At 41.9% G+C, this 19,463-nt stretch overlaps 3 protein-coding genes across 5 annotated transcripts in view; 1 reads left to right on the top strand and 2 right to left on the bottom strand.

Moving 5' to 3' along the window:
* cbl (Cbl proto-oncogene, E3 ubiquitin protein ligase) overlaps positions 1-1,853 on the bottom strand; it is a 38,406-nt gene extending 36,553 nt beyond the window's left edge. Inside the window, exon 1 of the mRNA XM_071497062.1 lies at positions 1,020-1,853. Coding sequence (XP_071353163.1) covers positions 1,020-1,166 — 147 coding nt within the window. The 5' untranslated portion in view covers positions 1,167-1,853. The remainder of the gene's footprint in view (positions 1-1,019) is intronic.
* Positions 1,854-1,944: 91 nt separating this feature from the next.
* On the top strand, positions 1,945-5,985 carry drc12 (dynein regulatory complex subunit 12 homolog). Of its 2 annotated transcripts, none has more exons than XM_071497072.1 (6): positions 1,945-2,141; positions 2,530-2,598; positions 3,580-3,699; positions 3,935-4,027; positions 4,140-4,270; positions 5,401-5,985. In XM_071497072.1, exons 1-6 carry the CDS (start codon positions 2,090-2,092, stop codon positions 5,527-5,529), a joined length of 594 nt encoding a protein of 197 aa, XP_071353173.1. In that variant the 5' UTR covers positions 1,945-2,089; the 3' UTR covers positions 5,530-5,985. The 2 variants fall into 2 exon arrangements, with proteins under 2 accessions (XP_071353173.1, XP_071353172.1); XM_071497071.1 differs by lacking the exon at positions 1,945-2,141 and adding an exon at positions 2,153-2,442.
* A 2,148-nt stretch (positions 5,986-8,133) lies between these two features.
* The window catches only part of grik4 (glutamate receptor, ionotropic, kainate 4), a 274,319-nt gene continuing 262,989 nt past the window's right edge, over positions 8,134-19,463 (bottom strand). For both annotated transcript variants that reach the window (XM_071497060.1, XM_071497061.1), the window contains 7 exons: positions 19,151-19,260; positions 17,629-17,802; positions 16,954-17,119; positions 16,088-16,313; positions 15,237-15,365; positions 14,951-15,069; positions 8,134-13,467 (listed from right to left, as the gene is read on the bottom strand). In XM_071497060.1, coding sequence (XP_071353161.1) covers positions 13,078-13,467; positions 14,951-15,069; positions 15,237-15,365; positions 16,088-16,313; positions 16,954-17,119; positions 17,629-17,802; positions 19,151-19,260 — 1,314 coding nt within the window. In that variant the 3' untranslated portion in view covers positions 8,134-13,077. The remainder of the gene's footprint in view (positions 13,468-14,950; positions 15,070-15,236; positions 15,366-16,087; positions 16,314-16,953; positions 17,120-17,628; positions 17,803-19,150; positions 19,261-19,463) is intronic.

The raw sequence follows: 19,463 nt of genomic DNA, 5'->3' as shown, positions 1-19,463 counted from the left end.
TTAGCTGTACAATCATCTTGTCTGGATTGCCCTTCAGAATGTACAGACAGAAACTTTCTAAAAGAGTGCTGAACATTCACTGAGAACAAAAGTAAGTGCTAGGTACAGCACCTCCTAAAATGTGGACAACAGTGCAGTTGGACAATCTACAACAGATGCTAATGGAGCAAAATAAACTGGAATGTGGTTTCTTAATAACAGCTTTGTAAAAGGAGTTAACATCAGAGCTCTACACTAAGGCCTCAAAGAGGAAGAGGAGACACAAAAGAGTGTCTTGTCTTCCTATTCACACTAATATTGCTATGTGAATCTCACAGGAAACTGGGGGTCAAAATGCTACAGACTTTTTTTCCGAGAAGTGAAGCTGTGAAATGAGTCTTCCCTGTGAAAGAGAATAATTGGCCTAGTTAAATGGACGCATTTCCTTTATTTTTTTCCTCAACGCTTTGTTACAGTTTCCAAGAGCTGACAGAAAGTTCACTGCAGACATTTCGGGCAACAATGTGTAGGATAAACTGTGTCTGTGCTAGCGACCTTTGTCATTTCTGAACACTGCCATTAGTTTGCTAAATTCAATTCCTATGCCATATGTCTTTGCTTTCTTTTTTAATGTTTCCGATACATCTTAGTATTTAAACGTCATCCACCAAGTTGGATGTAAGACGATATGACAACTAGTTAGCAGAGAATGGCACAGCACTAGCAAACAGATGTGTTGTAGGAAGTCTTTCTCTATCCGGGGGTAACCGTTAATGTTACGCTGCTTTAAAAGTCTCTGTCCTTAAAGTGGTGCAAGGTAGACTGGGACTTAATGTACAAATAATATAGTTTAGGTTAGCAAATTAGCTAACGGTGGCTAACTAAGTCTTCGTCCCAGCTGACTAGCTAACTTAACGTTAGCAACGCCAGATCTGCAGCAGGCGAATATTAGCTAGCTTATCGCTAGTTAGCTGCGGTTAGCTAGCAGTCGCCCCTGGCACCCAGTGCTGTGGCTAACGGTAACGGTGATCACCACAAACCTTGTCCATCAGTTTCCAGCATTTCTCCACCGTCTTTTTGTCCACGGCCCCGGGCTGGTGGTGGGAGTGGAGGTGGTGATGGTGTGGCTGGAAGGCATCCTTCATCATTCCAATGAGCCCCCCGCCTTTCTTCAAGTTCCCTGCCATGTTCGGGCTCGGCTAGGGTCGGCCAGATCGGCCGACAGACGAGGCAGGGCAGGGGTGAGGTGGACCGAACCGTCGCCTGGAGTTAGCTGGACCGGGCGATGGTGATCCGGCACCCCCCGGCGAGGACAGCGCCCGTGTGGCGAATCCGAGCCAGGGTTCGACGGGGGGTAGACGGAGGGAAGGAGGGATGACTATCGGTTAAATGCTCCCATGAGTAAACCTAACATCAGTTTGCCAGATAAATGTCCCGATTGTGGCTAGAACAAGCCCCCCTCAGTCACTCACACCCTGTGCAAACCGCTCTGTGCTGCAGCTAGCTACGCTGCTGTCTCTCTCTGCAGGGACCCACGCAGGCTAATTAGCAGAGCACTAGACCTGTCTCCACTCGCCCTCAGCTGGAGGACAATGGCACCGTTTTGCTGCCCAGAAGCCAAGTGGACCGGAGTGCGTCCTCTCCTCTCGACAAACCCCGATGTCGTTCCCCTTTTTTTGTCAGCAGCAGTCCTTCTCGCCTGCGCTGTGTCTTGACGGGAAGTTCAGCGGCTGTGTGACAGTGTCAGCCCTCCTCCGCGGGCTGTGCGGCTGACGACAGAGCGCACTCACCGATGGCTGAGGAGAGGAAGTTGCGCTTAAAACTGCGAAGGCTTCCCGGACACACACGTACGGGAACAAGGGTGAATAAATAATTGTGGGAATTAAACATCTCCTTGTATTTTTCTGTTCCCCCCCCCCCCGTGACGTGTATGTGCGGCCCTTTCCTTTCCTGTACGTCCCCTTCCGTTCGCCCCCCTTCAAAACCCAAACTCCACGCCTTCCTTAAGCGCGTTCACGAACCATGAATGTGGTCAGGTGCGCGCCTCTGCCTGTGCAGCATTCATAAAACGTTCAAGAGATGCTGAATGCATCCTGAATTCTCCTAGCTCATGCCTTGGTCACCCTTGACAACAAAGGACGCTTTGACATGTCTCACTAAAAGTAAGGATCCCATTTCATGGCCTGTGTGCATGGGCTAAAAAGGCAGAGGTGCCCCAGTCGAGTTGTGATTGGCTGTTATCTAAGTCAATCAACTATCAATCAAGCTGGACAGTTAGTGCCATGGCAACTCTCTTTGGCAACCAGTGCCCAGCAACAAAGACTCATCCCTGCCTGTGATTAGTGAAGGCCCTGTGTGTGTATACTGTGTGTGCTCAAAGGACTGAGCCGGCAGCCGCACAGCAAGCAAACATGCCTCCAAAGAAAAAGACAAAAAAGACAACAAAGAAGAACCCAGAAAAAAGTAACTTTTCTTGTGAGATGACTCTGATTTTGTTTTTGCTTTTGTGATGCTAAACTGGCCTTTTTAAGTATTATTGTCTTGTTGCAGGTGACAATGACTTAGAGACAAAGTATAGGCGCAGTGTTCTGGATGTAGCCGTCCTACAGGATCGCATTGGTGAGCAGCAATTTCAAGTTCTTCTATAAGTGAGCTTTAATTTATAAATAGGCCCAACTGTTATACGACACACACACATACATACACATACACACACTTTATTACTTACAGGGTCAAACTGGAGGTGACTTTTGTTAAGCATAAAAAACTTATTGATGTTTAAAGTGCACACATCCATACTCTAATGTCTTAAAAATTCCTTATGTACCATGTTCTAGGCCTGCAGTTTATTTTTCAGTTGTCACAATAATCAATAGGTTCTCTTAGTGTCAAAAAATAGGTGTGTTTGTGTGTGTGTATGTGTGTTCTGTCAGTTTCTTGGATTGTGTGAAATTGCTTGAGTTGTTTGACCAGCAGTCCAAAACTCAAAAATATCAAATGTACTTTCATATAAAACAGAAAAAAACACTGAATTCTGTTGGAAATTGGGACCAGCAAGCTTGATATGATATGATGATATTAGATTAATTCTCTTTCGAACAACCAATTAGTTCAATATATCTATTTTATGCTACTTTGCACCTCTACTCCAGTACATTTCAAAGGGAAATACTGTACTTTTTGACATAGTTAATTGTTACTGCTACTGTACGACCAGCTCCACCTTGCTGAGCTACAACAGTAAAATGTTGCATAAAGTACTTATTGACTCAATAATACTAACCCAGTGAAAGTAAACATGTCTCTGCACTAGTACTTGAGTATATTTTGCTGATAATACTTAGGGACTTTTATTTGGGAAAGATCCTAAAGGATCTTAATACTTTGCTGACCAGTGGGAGCAAACCTAGCACCATCTGTACCACCTACAACATTTTATTACCACTTACATGTTAAAGCATAATTGTATACTTGTGCATGTTTTACTAGTGAGACTTTAGCTTACCAACAGAAATGTAAATTTACTTCTGCTTAAGAAAAACAAAATTCTACCACTCATCTGTACGTTCATGCATGTATGTGTTTGTGTGATTACCACAGCTTTACAGTGCGAGTCTGTAATAAAGGTCCAGTCTGACAGAATTGACCTGAGGACACGCATGAGAGACATGGAGCAGAAGCTGCAGCAGGAAAGACAAGACCACAGGGACATCAACTCTGGTACAGTACCAACGGGCCATGAATCAACAATTAGCCTCCCTTTTAATAACCTGAGATAAAGCGTGGATTCCTTTGGGAGTGAGGACAAGGGGTGTGTTTGCCAAGGTTAGGCTAATTTTTGAGGAACAAAAAGTCTAATTAGCTGGGTGCCTAAGCTGATTGCTGCATTATCCTTATAAAGTGAATAAGCAAAGAAGGCTAAGGCCGACATCGTTGACACAAATGTCATTCTCAGCCCTCAGTTGCCAGTACAAAACCATGCAGACAGAGCTGACCAACAAGGTGAAGAGACTGGAGAAGGAGGTCAACCAGCTAAACGGAGAACTTGGTATGAATACATCTAACTTCAAAGTTTATATTTAAACGAATACAGACATAGGAGTGCCAGTTGCTTCCCAAGTTAAAAGTGATGGCGTGCCTGTTTGAATTTGTTTCCCTAGCCCTGTGTCAGGAGGAACTGAGGAAAGAGAAAAGAGAGCGTGAGAAGATGGAACAGGACAAGGATGCCACCATAGCTGACCTCCTACACAAACTGGACAACATGGAAACACAGTACGAGAACGTCCTGCATGTGAGTAGCAACATGTGATTTAAGGACACCTCTGAAGAAGCAGCCACAAACAGCACTCTGGGTTTTACAATACAATCTTTGAGGCTCCTTGCACTGTAAAACTCCATGTACACATTTGCTCTATGCCAATTGGGATGAACATCGTTCCCTTAGTCCCCGCTCCTTGTCCACTTTTCTACAGTGACAATGTGGTGTGATATTTCTCCATGTCTGTGCACTTCTTCACAATGGTCAGGTCTGTGCCTCAGTGTGTGGCGCTATGTGAAAATCAGGGTCTGGAAGCAGTGCCTGAGTCTCACACGGCAGTGCAGTGAGAGCAGCCTTGAGTTGGTCTAAAATGCCAGACCAGTCTGAGACCAGTTTGGATTTTTTTTTTTCTTCCAAAGTAAAATTTTTTGTTCCACTGACAGTCGCTAAAGTCAGAAATTCTAAAATTGCACATATAGGGAATTTAAGGGCAAAGCAGAGGGTCATCAGATTTCTACTATACAGAGCCGCAGAACAGCTGCAGGTTGACCTGGATGTACACCGCTTTTTTGTTTACAGTGAGATGTGAGAGGGTATCTGGCCGGCAGCACAACTGAGAAATCAGTAAAATGAGACTAGGTGATCCAAAATGAAGCACAGGAAGGTCCTCTGTAGCTGGTTTAACAATCATTTTTCTTTGGCCCTGCTGGGCTTATAGTTTATAATAGCCACAACAATGTTGTACAGTGTTATGCTAACCTGTAGGGACATTATACTGTGTCTAACCAGGAGAGTAAAACGCAGGTTATGAAATAGCAGAATTTTCCATTAGAGCACAGTGGATGAGGAACAGGGTCACAAATTGGCCAAATTGGCTGAGCACAGATAACACATGCAAAATTTTAGTGCACAGATCTTTAAAGATGAGTGATTAAGCCTAGAATACTCAGTCTGTGATTATAGCACTAGTGTGTTAATATGTAACACCCTCTCTTTCTCAGTATGACACAGAATTTAATTATACCTCTTCTATATCAGCTCTCCTGATACTATTCAGCGTTAAAGGTGGAGGGCGGGGGGGTTGGGGTGGTAACAACAAACAACTGGGTGACTCAAAGTGAAAATTTTAGCTTGCATCTCATTTTTACTAATGTTTTCTGCAGGATACTCTAGACAGCCTGAGTTCCCAGCTGTCTGTGGCTCGACAGAGGTGGGAGGACAAGAGCACAGCCCTTCATCAAAATTACAAGGGACTGCTCTCTGAATTTGGCCTAAATGCACTGGACATCTGACAGACAGGCTCCTTACAAATGAAAGCAGCTGCTCTTCTCAGTAGGACACATTTGTTTAATGTGGTATCTACAACTTGGTTCTATTTGATTTGACTGTTGCATCTATGTTTGGCTCAATTGAAAGTGGCATCAGCGACAGCATCCATTTGCAACTCACAATTCATATGCCTAACACATAGATGAATGTTGCTATTATATAATATTTCACCATCAGAGTACAAAGTAGACTGAGTTATCTATGCACACATTCAGTAGTTCACCATGTAGCATCTGTAATGCAGTGTTATGCCCACTAGATGTAGCAAATGACTGTTTATGGTTGGGGAGATGGTGGCCAGTATTTATAAAGTACCCAGATGTTCTTGTTCTATGTTGTATTTTATGTGTGTAAATAGCTGCTATACTTTGTTCTTTTTGAGACAAGGTATTTTTAAGATGAATAAAAGTTTGTGAGGATTAGGATTACATTTGGGAAAGATACTGTACTGAACACAACATAACACTTACCACTAAAGACTATGATGATCTTACAACAAGTAGGCATTGTAGCAAAAATGGCAATGTAAATACAATTTTTCAGGCTATGATTTATGCTGAGTCAGCCGACCAGCGACCAAATTTGGTAACAGGCGGAAGGCGAACCTGGCCACATGAGCCACAGAGATGTAATAGACAGTATTACCACCACTGCTCAACTGTAATACTACTCCACTCCAGTGTTTTCATTCAACCCACAACTATGACAGAACAGAAAATCACAAGTAAGGAAAATATAAAACAGTAAACAAATAGTAATTTTCAGTAACAACAGACAGCAACAAGAGAAAGGAAAAATGACAGTTAATGATGCAGGAAATATGATTTAGCTGCCCAGCATCAATAAAACCCAACTTCCCCTGCAGGGTGGCAGATAAACAGATTTTCTTCCAAAGCTGTCATTTGTGTGTCTTTTTCATGGCCTCTCATCTACGAGGTAATGATTCATTTACTCAGGGATTAAAATAATTCTGTGCTCTAACGACCAATTAACACAGGAACTCAAGAGGCCTTATCTGAAAACTGACATTTTCTCCTCAAACCACAAGGAGCTGTTGCCTTCAGAGGGTATGCCTCTGTTTGCTTGGGGTTTAATGGGGTGGACTGCAGTCATCCCTGCTCTTCAAAATGACATGCATAATATACCTGTTAGTAGAGGAACACAGAATGAATATAAAAATATCTGTGGTGGAAGAAGTACCCAGTATGTCTAAAATAGTCAATTTCAAGTGAAAGTCCTGCATATTACAGTAAAGTACTGACATATTATCTGCCAGATCTACTTCAAGTATCAAAAGTAAAAGTATTTGATCGGCAGGAAAACGGCCCCTGTGACTGACGTTATTATATATGAGATTGCATTGTCAACTTTGATGCATCATTGTGCATGTAGCATTTTACACTTGCAGCTGATTGAGGTGCAGGTCCTTTTAACAACTTTACACACAGGTATACAGTTATTTAAGTTCAGTGGTCTCTAGCTTAGGGGTCAGGCCCCTTACAATGGGTCAAAAGATAAATCTGAGGTTTGAGATAATTAATTAGGTAAGAAAGAAGAAAAAAGTAAGTTCTGCTACAAAAATGTATAAATCTTTTACTTTCCTCTAACCTCTGCTTTTTTTTGTGAAATATTGCATCCTTTTACCTCTTTGGGCCCTGAACAGTTATTAAATGAAACCATCTGAAAGGTTTAGAGGGGAAATGTCTTTGGGGAACTGCTTAGACATCTGAAATATTACAAAGGGCCCCAGCTAGACACTGTTTTTTTTTTGTTATAACAAGCCAAAAGGAACCACTGCTTTAAGCTTTAACAATGCAGTTTAAAATGATAACGTAGTACCATTCCTGGTAACATTGTACCTAGTAAGTATACACCTTTCAACATCACGTTTACCCTTCTTGCAAAACTAGCAGGCAGAAAAAGACGTAAGACGCTATTTCGTCCATGGTGCACATGATTAATGAACTGATTATAATTTGAACCTTGAAAATGTTTGTCTGCTGTCATTGAAGCATCTGCTCAGAGATAGATGATCCTCTATTAAAAAAGTGGCATCATTATGGAAAGTGACTGATGTGTACTTCAATCTTTGGAACTTGAATTCAAAGTCAACAAAGACTTTCCATGCCAACATTCAACACAACAGAGTTTTTGATGTAAAAAAAAAAAAAAATCTCAAGGACTTCTGTGGCTTTGGTATGAATTGACCGATTTCCACCATAAAAGCTACAGCTTTTTCTGGTGAATACCTGACAATGAATGCTGGCTGCTGCACCTGCACTTGAATTTGACTTGGCTACCTACTGCGTCTGTTCAGCTTCTGGGTAATGATACAACGAGCTGGCCTCCAGCTGATGAATCAAGATGCCCACACTGTGATTTCCCATGGAGGTAAGCGCATGAGAGAGATCACATACAAATACACCCACACACACACACACACACACATACGCACACACAGTCACTCAAACCCACCCACACACAACCAAGTTATCAATGCTACCCCATCTGTTGGCCATCAGTCAAGGCTGGAATGAATAGTGAGGGAACGAAACACAAAGTAAATGAAGCTCCATTTTATTTCTCTGAAAGACAAACAATGTAAAGATGTTTTGGTCAATATGTTCAACAACAACTGTCAGTGAACAAAAGGCTGTATAACAGCCTTGACAGCATCTCACCTTGGAGAGAATCTTGCATTCCGAATACCTTTTCTTTGAACACACAACAACAACAACAACAAGCCTTTTGCAATTAATTGCCAGCAAATCAATAGGAAAGCTCTCACTTAAAAATGTGCACCAGCCTCACGGTGTATTAGGTAGTGTCCTCTGATAGTCTGTTATGTCTTTCAATTGGTATCCTTGGATCCAGTGCTCATTAGTGGCTGTTATGGGTCGGATGTATACATGCACGTTAACCTTGGGAAATCTGCTGTCGGAGAAGAGAAAATGATTGTTTGACAAAGAGATGCAATTTTGGGAGTGGAAATGGGATGGATAGATTTAACCATTGCTATTGGAAAGCAATAAAATAATACTGAATGCAATCTTACAGAACCATGATTTTCTAACAATGCCTAAATATCTCAGACTTCATGTTTTGGTTTGCTGAAACTGGACATAGAGCTTTTGAACTGAAAAGTTTATTTTATGTGAATTTTATGAGTGAAATGTCAAAAAACAAACAAACATGTATTCATGTGGCACGGGCTGATAATAAAAGTCACTCTTCAAGTATATGGGATGTGAGCTGTTAGCGTGGCAAAATGCATCAGAGTCAGTACACTATAATTCCTAAATCCTTGCAGAATAACAACAACTACAGGGAAAATGGTATTGCTATTAGCTACAACAGGGTAAGCTTGAGGAGTGAAGTAGATTTTCACACACCTCTGCAGGCACTCAATGCTCATCATGGGCTCCATAAATCCAACAGCAGCTCGGCAGTGGTGGGTAGAGATGCATTTAATTTATGGACCTGGAGCACCAGAGGCAAGAGGAGAAGCATGAGCACTATGAAATAAACTTGACACAGCAGTGACATACAGGTGGCGTTGAGTGTTTGTGCGTGCGTGTGTGTGTGTGTGTGTATCACTCATGTAAAAGTTATGTTGGTGGGTGTGGGTGTGTGTGTGCAGTAGATATGCAGTGCGATATGTAGGTTGGTGACGTACTGAAAGACGTGTCATCTACAATGGTGCAGTGGAAAGACTGTGAGACAGGCACTCAGAGAGGAGAGAGAGGCAGTCTGAATGAACCTGTGAATCAGATGCAGGGTGTTGTGTAGTGTTCACTCACTATCCTGAGGAGAGAGAGAAATATCCATTAAAAATCACAGTGATCGATGGACTTTGGAGGAGAAGATGGGTCTATAGCGAGTGACTTGTTAAACTCATTAGCCTCCGTTACACTTCCCACCCACACAAATTCTCAGCTGTTTAACGGATTCACAAGTGTTCAGACGTTAATGTAGTTATGGGAGAGAAACAAGAGATACACTATATGCATCAGTTCCTTCTGGTTCACTCAACAATTGTCATGCTTACCCAGCTAGAAACCCATACATCCTCCTACTGCTTCTCTGCATGTGTTCATGTCACAACAAAACAGGTGCAACGTCTGAATAATCCTCCCCCATTGAATAATAAAACTTGAAATGCAAAGTGCACTCACAAGCTATTTAGCATGACAGATCTGATCAGCTCAGAAGGTCAAATACATCAGAGCAAAGAAGAGACAAAACCAGAACCCCACAGAGCTGAGGTTGTTTTAAGAAATGTATTTATAATGGAATAAAAATGTCAACATAAGAAAATAAAGCATATAAAATATAGCAGCCAGAACCTGCCGTCTCTCTCAGTGGTCTCCCAGCGAAGGTCTCCCAGTGTTTCAGAGGGATTTGTTTTAATTCTTACTCTACTGCTCTTCATGCCTTCAAGGTAATTGGCAATCTCATTCCAACTACGCTTGATTTAGCACCCCTGTAAATGTTTTTAGTGTTTGAAAAGTTAGCATCGGGTGCAGTGAGAGCCTTCTTGCTCTCATGAGTTTCTTAGTGACATTCAGCAAATGGATAGAAACTTCTTTTTATAAAACTGGTAATGAAATGTGGGTCTTTTTTTTCTTTGCTATTTGCTTGGCAATTCACCTTAAACAAGTTATTATATAAAGAAATATAGAAAGTTTACGTTAACTGTCAATGAGGAGATTTTTTCATCATTATGCTCACAATCTGTGGCTGTGTTCATACTGTAAATGTGTCTAAATGACATAATGTGTCCGTATAAACATTTTATGCATGTAGGTCTGTATCTCTCTACTCTATTAACATAATAAAAAAACAACACTTTGGACCATTACTGGGGAACCTTGCTGATCATACTGTATTTACACACCCTTTGTAGGACAATAATAGGTCATTACCAGGGGATTAGATTCACTGGCATGATTGGCTCTTCAGCAGATGATAATGTAACGCCTCTGCTGGTCCCTTTCATTGCTATGGCATATTAAACCAAGCAGACCCAGTGCCGTTTCAAATGCCAGTGTGTTCTTGTGGGAGTTCAGACAAACTGCAGACCTAAGTCAAAAACCCATTTGAAGTCCTGAAACACTTTTCATCAACTAATTGAATTTAAAAGGGGGGAGAAGCCCCTTCAAATAGAAATTCCACTCATTTCTGATTCCAGTCACCCAAAATGTTCAGCACCATCACTTCACTGAAAACTCTGTATTAGTACAATTGTGCTAATATTACAGTTCGGTCCAGGTCTGTCAGCGGTTGATCTACCACAGCATCACATGTTCACCAGCTTCTGAAACAGCATACTATTAATGCAAGTACAGGGGTACATTAAGTACAGGTGCTTGATCGATCTGAAGGAAATAATGTTGCTGTGCATATGAAATGGTAAAAGAAATGACAAAATTATTCAACAAGGTAACAGTGTGACGAGAGTGTCTAAGGGTCAAAACCGTTCTATGTGATTTTACATGAACGTAAACAAATTTAAACATGGTGAATGATCAGTGTGATGGACACCTCCTTCAAACACCCCTTTTCCAGGTCGCAACTTTAAAGAGCATACGCAAAGAATTTCTAATCATGACAACCTGCAGGTGAAAAATGACGAAGATAGGAAGTGAATGTTGCTAATAAAGTACAAGAGAGGTACTGCAGCATTACCTTCAAGCCATGCGGAGCTAGTGGCCTAGTTCTGAGGGAAGGAGACTGACAGAAGCTGATGGGCAGATTTTAAATGATGGACACATCAGAGATAAACAAGAAGCAGTGAACAGGTGGACGACCACTGTGCAACAGTTGGACTGTAACACCTTCAAACTAGTCAGTTCTTTGGAAAAAAACAGTCATGTGTCACAGTCTATGCAGAAAGTAACTGTATCCTAAGAATCCTGTTGCTGGTAGTTTGTTGTCATTATTTCATTTCTGTTGTTGACATGATGCAAATAAAGACAAATACTCTTCCAGTAAATACAAACAAATTGAGTTAATATATTTCAAACAGTGATTAAAAACTTGTTTCCATTCAACTTCAATTTGATTTTTACTAACTTCAAATGACTGTAATCACCAAATTTTAACTGATACACAATTGATTAAGTGATCAGTCTATTTTTCTCGGCATCACTTTGCATTAAAAATCAGTTTTTAATATATTCCAAATTTATTTTGGGGTTTTGCAAGAGTAAAAGTATGAACATGTCAGACAGCATCTGGGTTGATCTGAACTGAAATACTCCTCCAAGCTGCATGTAAAACATCACATTCAGTTTAACTGCCTTGACATTTAAAAGAACTCAAGTCAACTGCTGACATGAAAAAAAAAAACAAAACTTTTTTACCAGGGGGTTCATGTTTTTGGTTGGTTGTGTTATATGCTGGGTTTCATTCATACACAGACTTGTCCTGATGAAACCTGAATAATTCTTTAATATGTGAGATGGAGAAAATGACCTCTAATAACTCAAACACAGAGTGCGTATGGTGCAGGAGTCTGTGTACATTTTAAAGTGAGAGATCATAGAGAGGACAGGTGGTGTGACAATAAATGTGTCATGGTGTCAGAAATGTAGGACAGATGGAGAAGTGAAGTCAGGACAGCGGAGCAAGGAAATTATTGGACGTTTTTAGTGAATGTGTGTTTGTGTGTATAGCCATCATGTTTCTAAGCAGGTATGCAAACCAGGGGATCATTCTTTCAGCTACTCAGCCACTATTTTAGCAATTCATCATTCAATGGGCACCTGCCAACACCTCTGGACATGCATCGTTGTCTTTCAGAGATACCAACAGTTAAAACATTTTTTAATAGAATATCACTACTATCAAAGAAGTCTGTGGGTCTTTATGTCTCTGTTTGTTTTGTGGGTTGAGTTGAGTTTGTTGTCTTCTCAAGGCTGTGGTGCTTTCTTCAGCCACAAGGTAATACTTATGGTTTTTGGCACTTTCAAAATAAAAGGATTTGTAGGACGACCTTGCATTTGTCTGTTTATCTTTGCAGCTCTTCCGAGGCAATATACGCTCATACAGTAAACTGTCAGATTAAAAAAGGAACTTGTTTGAAGTTTTTTAAAGAACAATAGAATAACAATATTCAGTACTGATAATCCAACAGAGGACAGAAATAATTTAAAAATGAAAAAAAAAGAAACAGCACAAAGATAAATGACTGAAAATACTGCATAGTACAAATGCCCCGTAGCTGTTTTTGCCCGTCCTGTTTTACACGGTACAGAGGGCCAACAGGGACAGACCACAACGAGACAGACTCATCAGTTTTTCCTATGACCAAGGAAAAAAATCACCCAAGGAGATTCCAAAAACTGACTGCTGGCTGTTGCCGCAAGGGCAAAAAAAAAGTCACAGAATTGTCCTGCCCTTGAAGACCAAACTCCGAATGGCTGTATCAAAATACCACGTAATCTTTGATCCCTGGAAAGTAGAGAGGTGGCTGCTGGGAAAGTCAGTCCTATTGGAATCGCCAGGCGTTATTCAGGTTCACTGCTATTTGTGGTCTTGTCCCACTCTATGCTCTCCTCACTATGTGTGGGAGATGGAAGGGCCCCAGTGGCCCCTGGTGGACGCATCCTCAGTCCTTGGAAGCGTCGGCACTCGGGGCAGATGCGGATGTGGCTGCATCCCCTCGCAACCAGGGCAGCCTCCTGCGCCAGTCTGTGGGAGAGGGGTTCAGGCAGTCCAGTGCCCCCGCACAGCTTGCCATTGCTGAGGCTCACGGCAGCAGCTCGTGCCCGGCGCTCCTCCAGGGGTAAAGGCCGTGGCCGCAGCATCGAAGCCGCTCGCCTGCGCCTCACCTGCAGGCTGTCTCGACACAGGATGATGCCCTGGAGCTCTCGCAGCATCTCCTCACACATTGACTGCTGCAAACACACACACAGGGAGAAAAAGATAGGGGAGAGGGGGATAAGAGAGGGAGAGAAAGGGAGAGAGGCCAGACAACTCACTGACTGACTGACTAGATCAGGACAGACTGATGGACATCACAGACACATAACACACACACACACACACATTTCATGGTTATCTTTACAATCACTGAATACTGGGGACAACAGACAGATGGGACGTGTAGACTGAACAACCAGCAATAGAAATAACAACACATATCGTACATATGGAATTTTAAACTTGAAACTTTGCAGACAAATACAGACACACAAAATACACATTTAATCTTTGATTTCCCAGACTGATGACTGAGTGATCCATTGGGTACCCCACACACAAATGCACACACACAGACACACACACACACAAAGTTTACAAGTAAAGAGTAAAGGGTAAATCTATGCTGCTCAAAGAGAAGAAACCACATGAGTTGGTTTTTGACTTTCACATTCTGAATGTTTATTGAATTAAAATCACAGTGTGGAGTCCAAAAAGACAATTATCAGGTATCGTTTAAAGGAATCACATCAGAAATAATTAGCACACTGCATGCACATCTTTCTCTGATATATTACTCAACCATTTTAATGGTGTCCACGCTTCAGGGATAGCACAGCAGAGCTCCTTCACTAACAGCAGTGATCATTTTCTGGAAGCTTAACCTGGCCTTTGTCCAGATAGCAGGAGCTCTGTGATAAGAATGTACACACTTCTCATATTGCTTACTAAGCCAGTCACTACAGATGAATCAACAATGAAATTTATATAATTAAATAAATATTTTTGATTTGTCAGTTATATTGTACAGGGTGGATAATAATTATTAATAATTATTTACCATCACTTCTACTTCCCACATCTGGTTGTGTTTGCAGTCAGATATTAAACAACTAGTCTGTCACTGTCCATCATTTACCCTATGATGGAAACAATGACTTCTGGTGTCTGACGACTGCATTTTGAGTGAAGATGTGCACACAATGCCAGAGATCTTTCTCAGTGAAAAGATAACTGGATTAAGGCTAAGATAAAACAATCACAATTATTTTTTATGAGGAAACTCTTATTGGCAGCACCCTGTAAGCATGTAGTCACCAGAAATAAGATCTAACTACATTCAATATTCTATATTATGTGCAATATTCAATGTAATATATATGTATGAACCTTCTACTGCTATAAATAGAAAATAATCCGTACATATACATGTACTTTGAGTGAGGTATAAATGAGGTATATCTTTGGTTTTGTGCTGATTATGTCTCATAGGCTGGTCGGAGGAAGGCTGGGTGTCAAGTGGAACCCAAAAGCAGAAGAAGAAGAAGAAGAAGACACCTGCTACACTTCCTGTCAAAGCTGTGCACTGTGGGAAAGCCTAGCAGCTCCACGAGGGGGAGGGTGCCAGGGAGGGGAGAGGGAGACAAAGCAGATGCAGGTTAGATAGCCCTCTCTCACCTCATTTCCTGGCGCCTGCCTTAACATCCAGACAAACTCCAGCACTGCCATGAAGATAGCCACCAGCAGTCCACACACCAGCACCACGAAGATGCCGCCAATGTTCTCCATACCCAGGCCTGGGGAGACGACAAGATAGAGTAGGAGACACATGAGTAAGAAGGAGAGAGATGACTGGAGGAGCGATTTGTAGAAGAAGCAAACATTACAACAGACAATTTATCGTTCCACAAATTGATGTGGAGCTCAAGAACAAGAACAAGATGAGGATTAATCAGAGACAAACCTTTGGCGCGGTGGTCCTCCTCCTTTGGACATTTGCCACCATCCCACCATTTCCTCTTAAGGATCTCCAAGCGATTGTCCTCCTGCAGTTTGAGAATGGCCAGGTCAAACTCATCACGGTACACTGACCCTGGGGGGGGAGAGAGGGGCACAGCTCACAGATGCACAGTACAAAAAAAAATGTCCAGACAAGGTATTTAAACCTGCATTCAACGTTAAAGCTGTACCTTCAGACTTCTTCCTCTGATTTTCCTCAGTAAATGTGAAATTATGTCACCCCATCAGAAGACTTTGTTTCAAGAAAAATAAGATTACGAATATAAGATTAAAGGTCTTACTATGGTTTTGCAGTGTTGTACAGGTCACATCACAGATGCAGTATGGAACATCATCCACTTTTAAACATCAAAGGGATTGATATTAATCTTGTTTACTTTCAGGTGTGTTTTCCCCTCTCTGCAGTTTGACTCAACTTGAGATCAAAGAGTTAGTAAACCCTGTGTTTATACTCTCAGAGCAGCAATTGAGTCATACAGCAACAGTTCCCCATTCGACAGGAACAATATTTCAAATTCTCACTTCTCCCTTCACAGCGTGGAAACAGTCACTCTCTTGAAGTCTAGCGGTAAGTCTCTTTTAGTTTCTCACTTTTTGCATCATTTTTCCCTCACGGTAGAAGCTAATGGTTTGGCTTTGTTGAGGCTTTACTTTTCAATTTCACTTTGCAATGTGATGTTTATGATGTATCCTTCAACTAATGCCCCTGCTCTTCATCCCCTCTTCTTACCTTCAACATGAATCATAGGGCGCATTTAAGCAAAAGCTTTTGACCTCTGTTGCTCTGTTACTAACCCAGTGGCATGCCGATGCCATAGCCCTTGGTGTCCAGCAGTCCTCCAATTTGAGTCAGGTTACAGTTCCTCTGCCGGTAATACTCGTTCATGGTGCTCTCTAGCAAGTAGGCATAGTTGGAGTTGAGGACACGGGCGATTCCCTCCTCCGTGCTCTTCACAAACACACTTGGCTGCTTTGAGTGCATGAAATTCCACATTCGCTGGTAGGTCTGGTAGCGAGAGTTCTGCAGAGTGGTGAGAGATGAGATATGAGAAACTGAGACAAAAGGCCCAGAGTCAACAGAAGTCCATCAGTCGTAGATACATTTTTTTCGATATTTTTTCTTTAGCGCACCTTTTTCCATTTGAGTAGCTTCAGTGTCCACACTAGAAACTTCATTTAACATCCCCACCTGTCGTCTACTTTTTTCTTGGCCTGTCTTCCTTGAGTTATTCAAGGTCCAGTGGATGTAAAAGCACCATGAAAGAAGAGGCTAATGTCTCTCTTTACTCCCCTTATATCATCCTTCACTGTCTCTCCCCCCTGTAACACCATCTTTCTCTCTTTCTCTCTGTTTTTTTTCTCTCTCTCTTAAAGGTCAAATCTTGAAAGGATGAAAGAGGATAGTGTGTGTCTCTCTCAGGTACCTGGACAGTGCCCCATCTCCCTGAGGAGAAATATATTGAATGGTTGTGGCAAAGAACAGACAGGAAACAAATAAAACCTGTGGTTACAGGAGGGAGACAGGAAGGACAGGAAGGTGATGAGGAGGATAACATCACTGATGGCCCATTGATCACAGAGTTGTTGTGAGCCTGTGTATGTAACTGTGATCTAGGAGCATAAACAACGTATCATATGCAATGATATGTGTAGCCTCTGACCTGGAAGAAGGTCATTGTGGATCCCCCATGCATGGTGCCATACTCTATTGCAGTCTGATCTGCCAGGTCGTCTACTGACTCTATCGGCACCTCCATCCTCTGGACTGTTAGGAAAGCAGCCAGGTTGGCGGTGTAGGATGAGATTATGATTAATGTGAAGGCCCACCTGTGGAGGAAAGGCAGAGGACAAGAACATATGTATTCACCTATAAAAATATGTAAATGGACAGAGTAGTGTATGAAGATAGATTGTCTGGGTGAAAGTGCAGGAGGTTTAAAATAACTGCGCACCTGAGAGAAGAAGACACTGCGGGATTTTCAGTGGATGAAGAGGTGGATGGATGAATGGGTGGGTGTGTATGGATAAAGGTGACAATGCTCGGTTTGGATGAAAGGAAGTGAAGTTTTAGCTGCAAAGGCAGACATACACAGACAATATCTCACATTTGCACATGCACAAATGTCATCACTATCTCATCTTGAACCCTTGTATCCCTGAAATCTGGAATGACGCTTCAAGATCACATCAGAGATGAAATGCGTTCCATGATGGAGCAACATGCACAGAATAGAAACAGAACAGAATTGAATGGGTGCATACCTGTGTGGATTTGAAAGCTGAAAACATGCAAATGCACTCATGTTTGTTTGTGTGTCTCTGTAGCCAATACTAACCACACTCCGCTGACACAACGGGTGGACAGAGCTCTGGGAGCAATGGTGGATCCTTGCTGCATGAAGCCTCCAACAGGGAACCAGAAACTGTTGCCAAGTGAGTACTGATTGATCAGCAGGTTACAGCGACCCTTTAGACAGGGGTGAGGGTTGTACCACTCATAAGGTGTCAATCTGGGGAGAACAAGACAATGCAGTTAGACACCAGTGAGAGTCAGAGAAGGAACACATCCAACAAGAGTAGGAATGAAAACTGGATTAAGTATTCTGATGAGAGCAAAACTCAAGAGACAGGGAGAGAGCGAAATGGAGAAAGAATGGGAGTGGTGAAAGACAAGGAACAAAACAACTCTAACAGTCAACTGAGCACAAAGTCACCTTGGCTCTCTAGAGAGAGAACCAACCTGCTTCCTATTCCCCATGTGTTGCCTACTTAAGCTGTGGGCTGACTGTAGTGTAATTGGTATGTTCAGATGGTGCTGCATGAAGCTTAAGTTATGTGACAACTCAACTGTCATGTGCTAGATTGAGACAACAGCGCTGCCTCTTTCTTAAAAGTAGAATATAATTCCCCTCTGATCTGTCAAAATCAACAAGACTCACATTTGTTAGTCTATCTTAATACAATACTCACATGCCCATAAGTACACTGAAAGAGTTATTGGTTGCTGTAATTACTTGTCCTGTTCATACTGGCTTTGAAAAGATCTGTTCGTCAATTAACTTCTAAAGTGTTTACTTGCTGAGCTGTGGTGAAGGACAGCAACTCAAAGAAGGAATGTGATGCTACATGGACTGCATCTTTGGTAAATACCCACTTGAATTGTTCAGACTTCTGAAACATCATATATTCTTCTAGCTGGACTTTGGAATGTGTTTTTACAATGACCGATAACTTTGTCAATGTACATTTCGGCATGCGAGTGTTGTTTTAGGGCAGACCTGAATAAATGTGAACCTACTGAAACTATCTTAGAAAGCACAATTCCCAGTATGATTGTAAAGGAAATACTGATCTTGGCCAAGTTCAGCAAAAATGGAGAATACATTGTATCTACATGACTGACATGAACAAATCACATCCCTCAGCTTCAGCTTCAGCTGTTCATATGGAAATTAGATTGTACAAACCATAATACATATCTTTAGAGAGGTAACGTCCAGGGGCTGATTTCAGAAGGTGTTACATAAGACATACAAATTGCATTAAGTGTCTTCATAGGATACATAGTGATTTCAAATGTATACAGAATTGTGTTTTGAACAGCAGTTGTGCCAGTTCCCTGTCTGTCCAGCAGGTGTCACTGTGATTCTGGAGACCCACCACAGGGAGGAGGACTTTCACTGTGATGTGGAAGATCAACTGAGGAGAGAAGCTAAAGAACAGACACCTGTTTCCTCCTCCGTATCACCTCCAAACACACCCTTTTGTGTTTTCACTCTCTGCACTCTACCCCTTTGTTTGTCTCTCTTTGTTTCCTCTCTGTCACCTGAACAGAATGGATACTAGTGAGCTCTTCACCTGGCCACCAGAAAGAGGACACAGCTGACAGCCAAGTAGGCCAGAAGCATGAAGAGCCAGACTCCAGGGGAGAAGGGATCCAGGAAAGAGAAGTAGCCTGGCCTTCGTCCCTAAAACACAAAACACACACACAGAATGGTAAAAATATATTATAGCCTGCTCAGGTAAAGTAACCATTTGATCCTATGTTCAAATCACAAGGAGGTGAGAAAATAAATACTTGTCAAGGTGAAGACTAACTAATAAGCTCCAGATAAAGTTTACGTATTTCTGACATATCACCTCCATAAAGTGAATGCCAAGATTAATAAAA

This window comes from Trachinotus anak, unplaced genomic scaffold (genome assembly GCF_046630095.1).
Source record: "Trachinotus anak isolate AG129_WGS33_773 ecotype Australia unplaced genomic scaffold, CSIRO_AGI_Tana_v1 ptg000014l, whole genome shotgun sequence".
Lineage (NCBI taxonomy): Eukaryota > Metazoa > Chordata > Actinopteri > Carangiformes > Carangidae > Trachinotus > Trachinotus anak.
This window is presented reverse-complemented; position numbering and strand designations above follow the sequence as displayed.

What these genes read in the sequence shown, in the direction of transcription:
- drc12 (XM_071497072.1), top strand. Translation starts at nt 2,090, where the DNA reads ATGCCTTGGTCACCCTTGACAACAAAGGACGCTTTGACATGTCTCACT. An exon ending in CCACAGGGACATCAACTCTG is followed by an intron (nt 3,700 to 3,934) that starts GTACAGTACCAA and finishes TGTCATTCTCAG; the next exon opens with CCCTCAGTTGCCAGTACAAA. An exon ending in CCAGCTAAACGGAGAACTTG is followed by an intron (nt 4,028 to 4,139) that starts GTATGAATACAT and finishes TTGTTTCCCTAG; the next exon opens with CCCTGTGTCAGGAGGAACTG.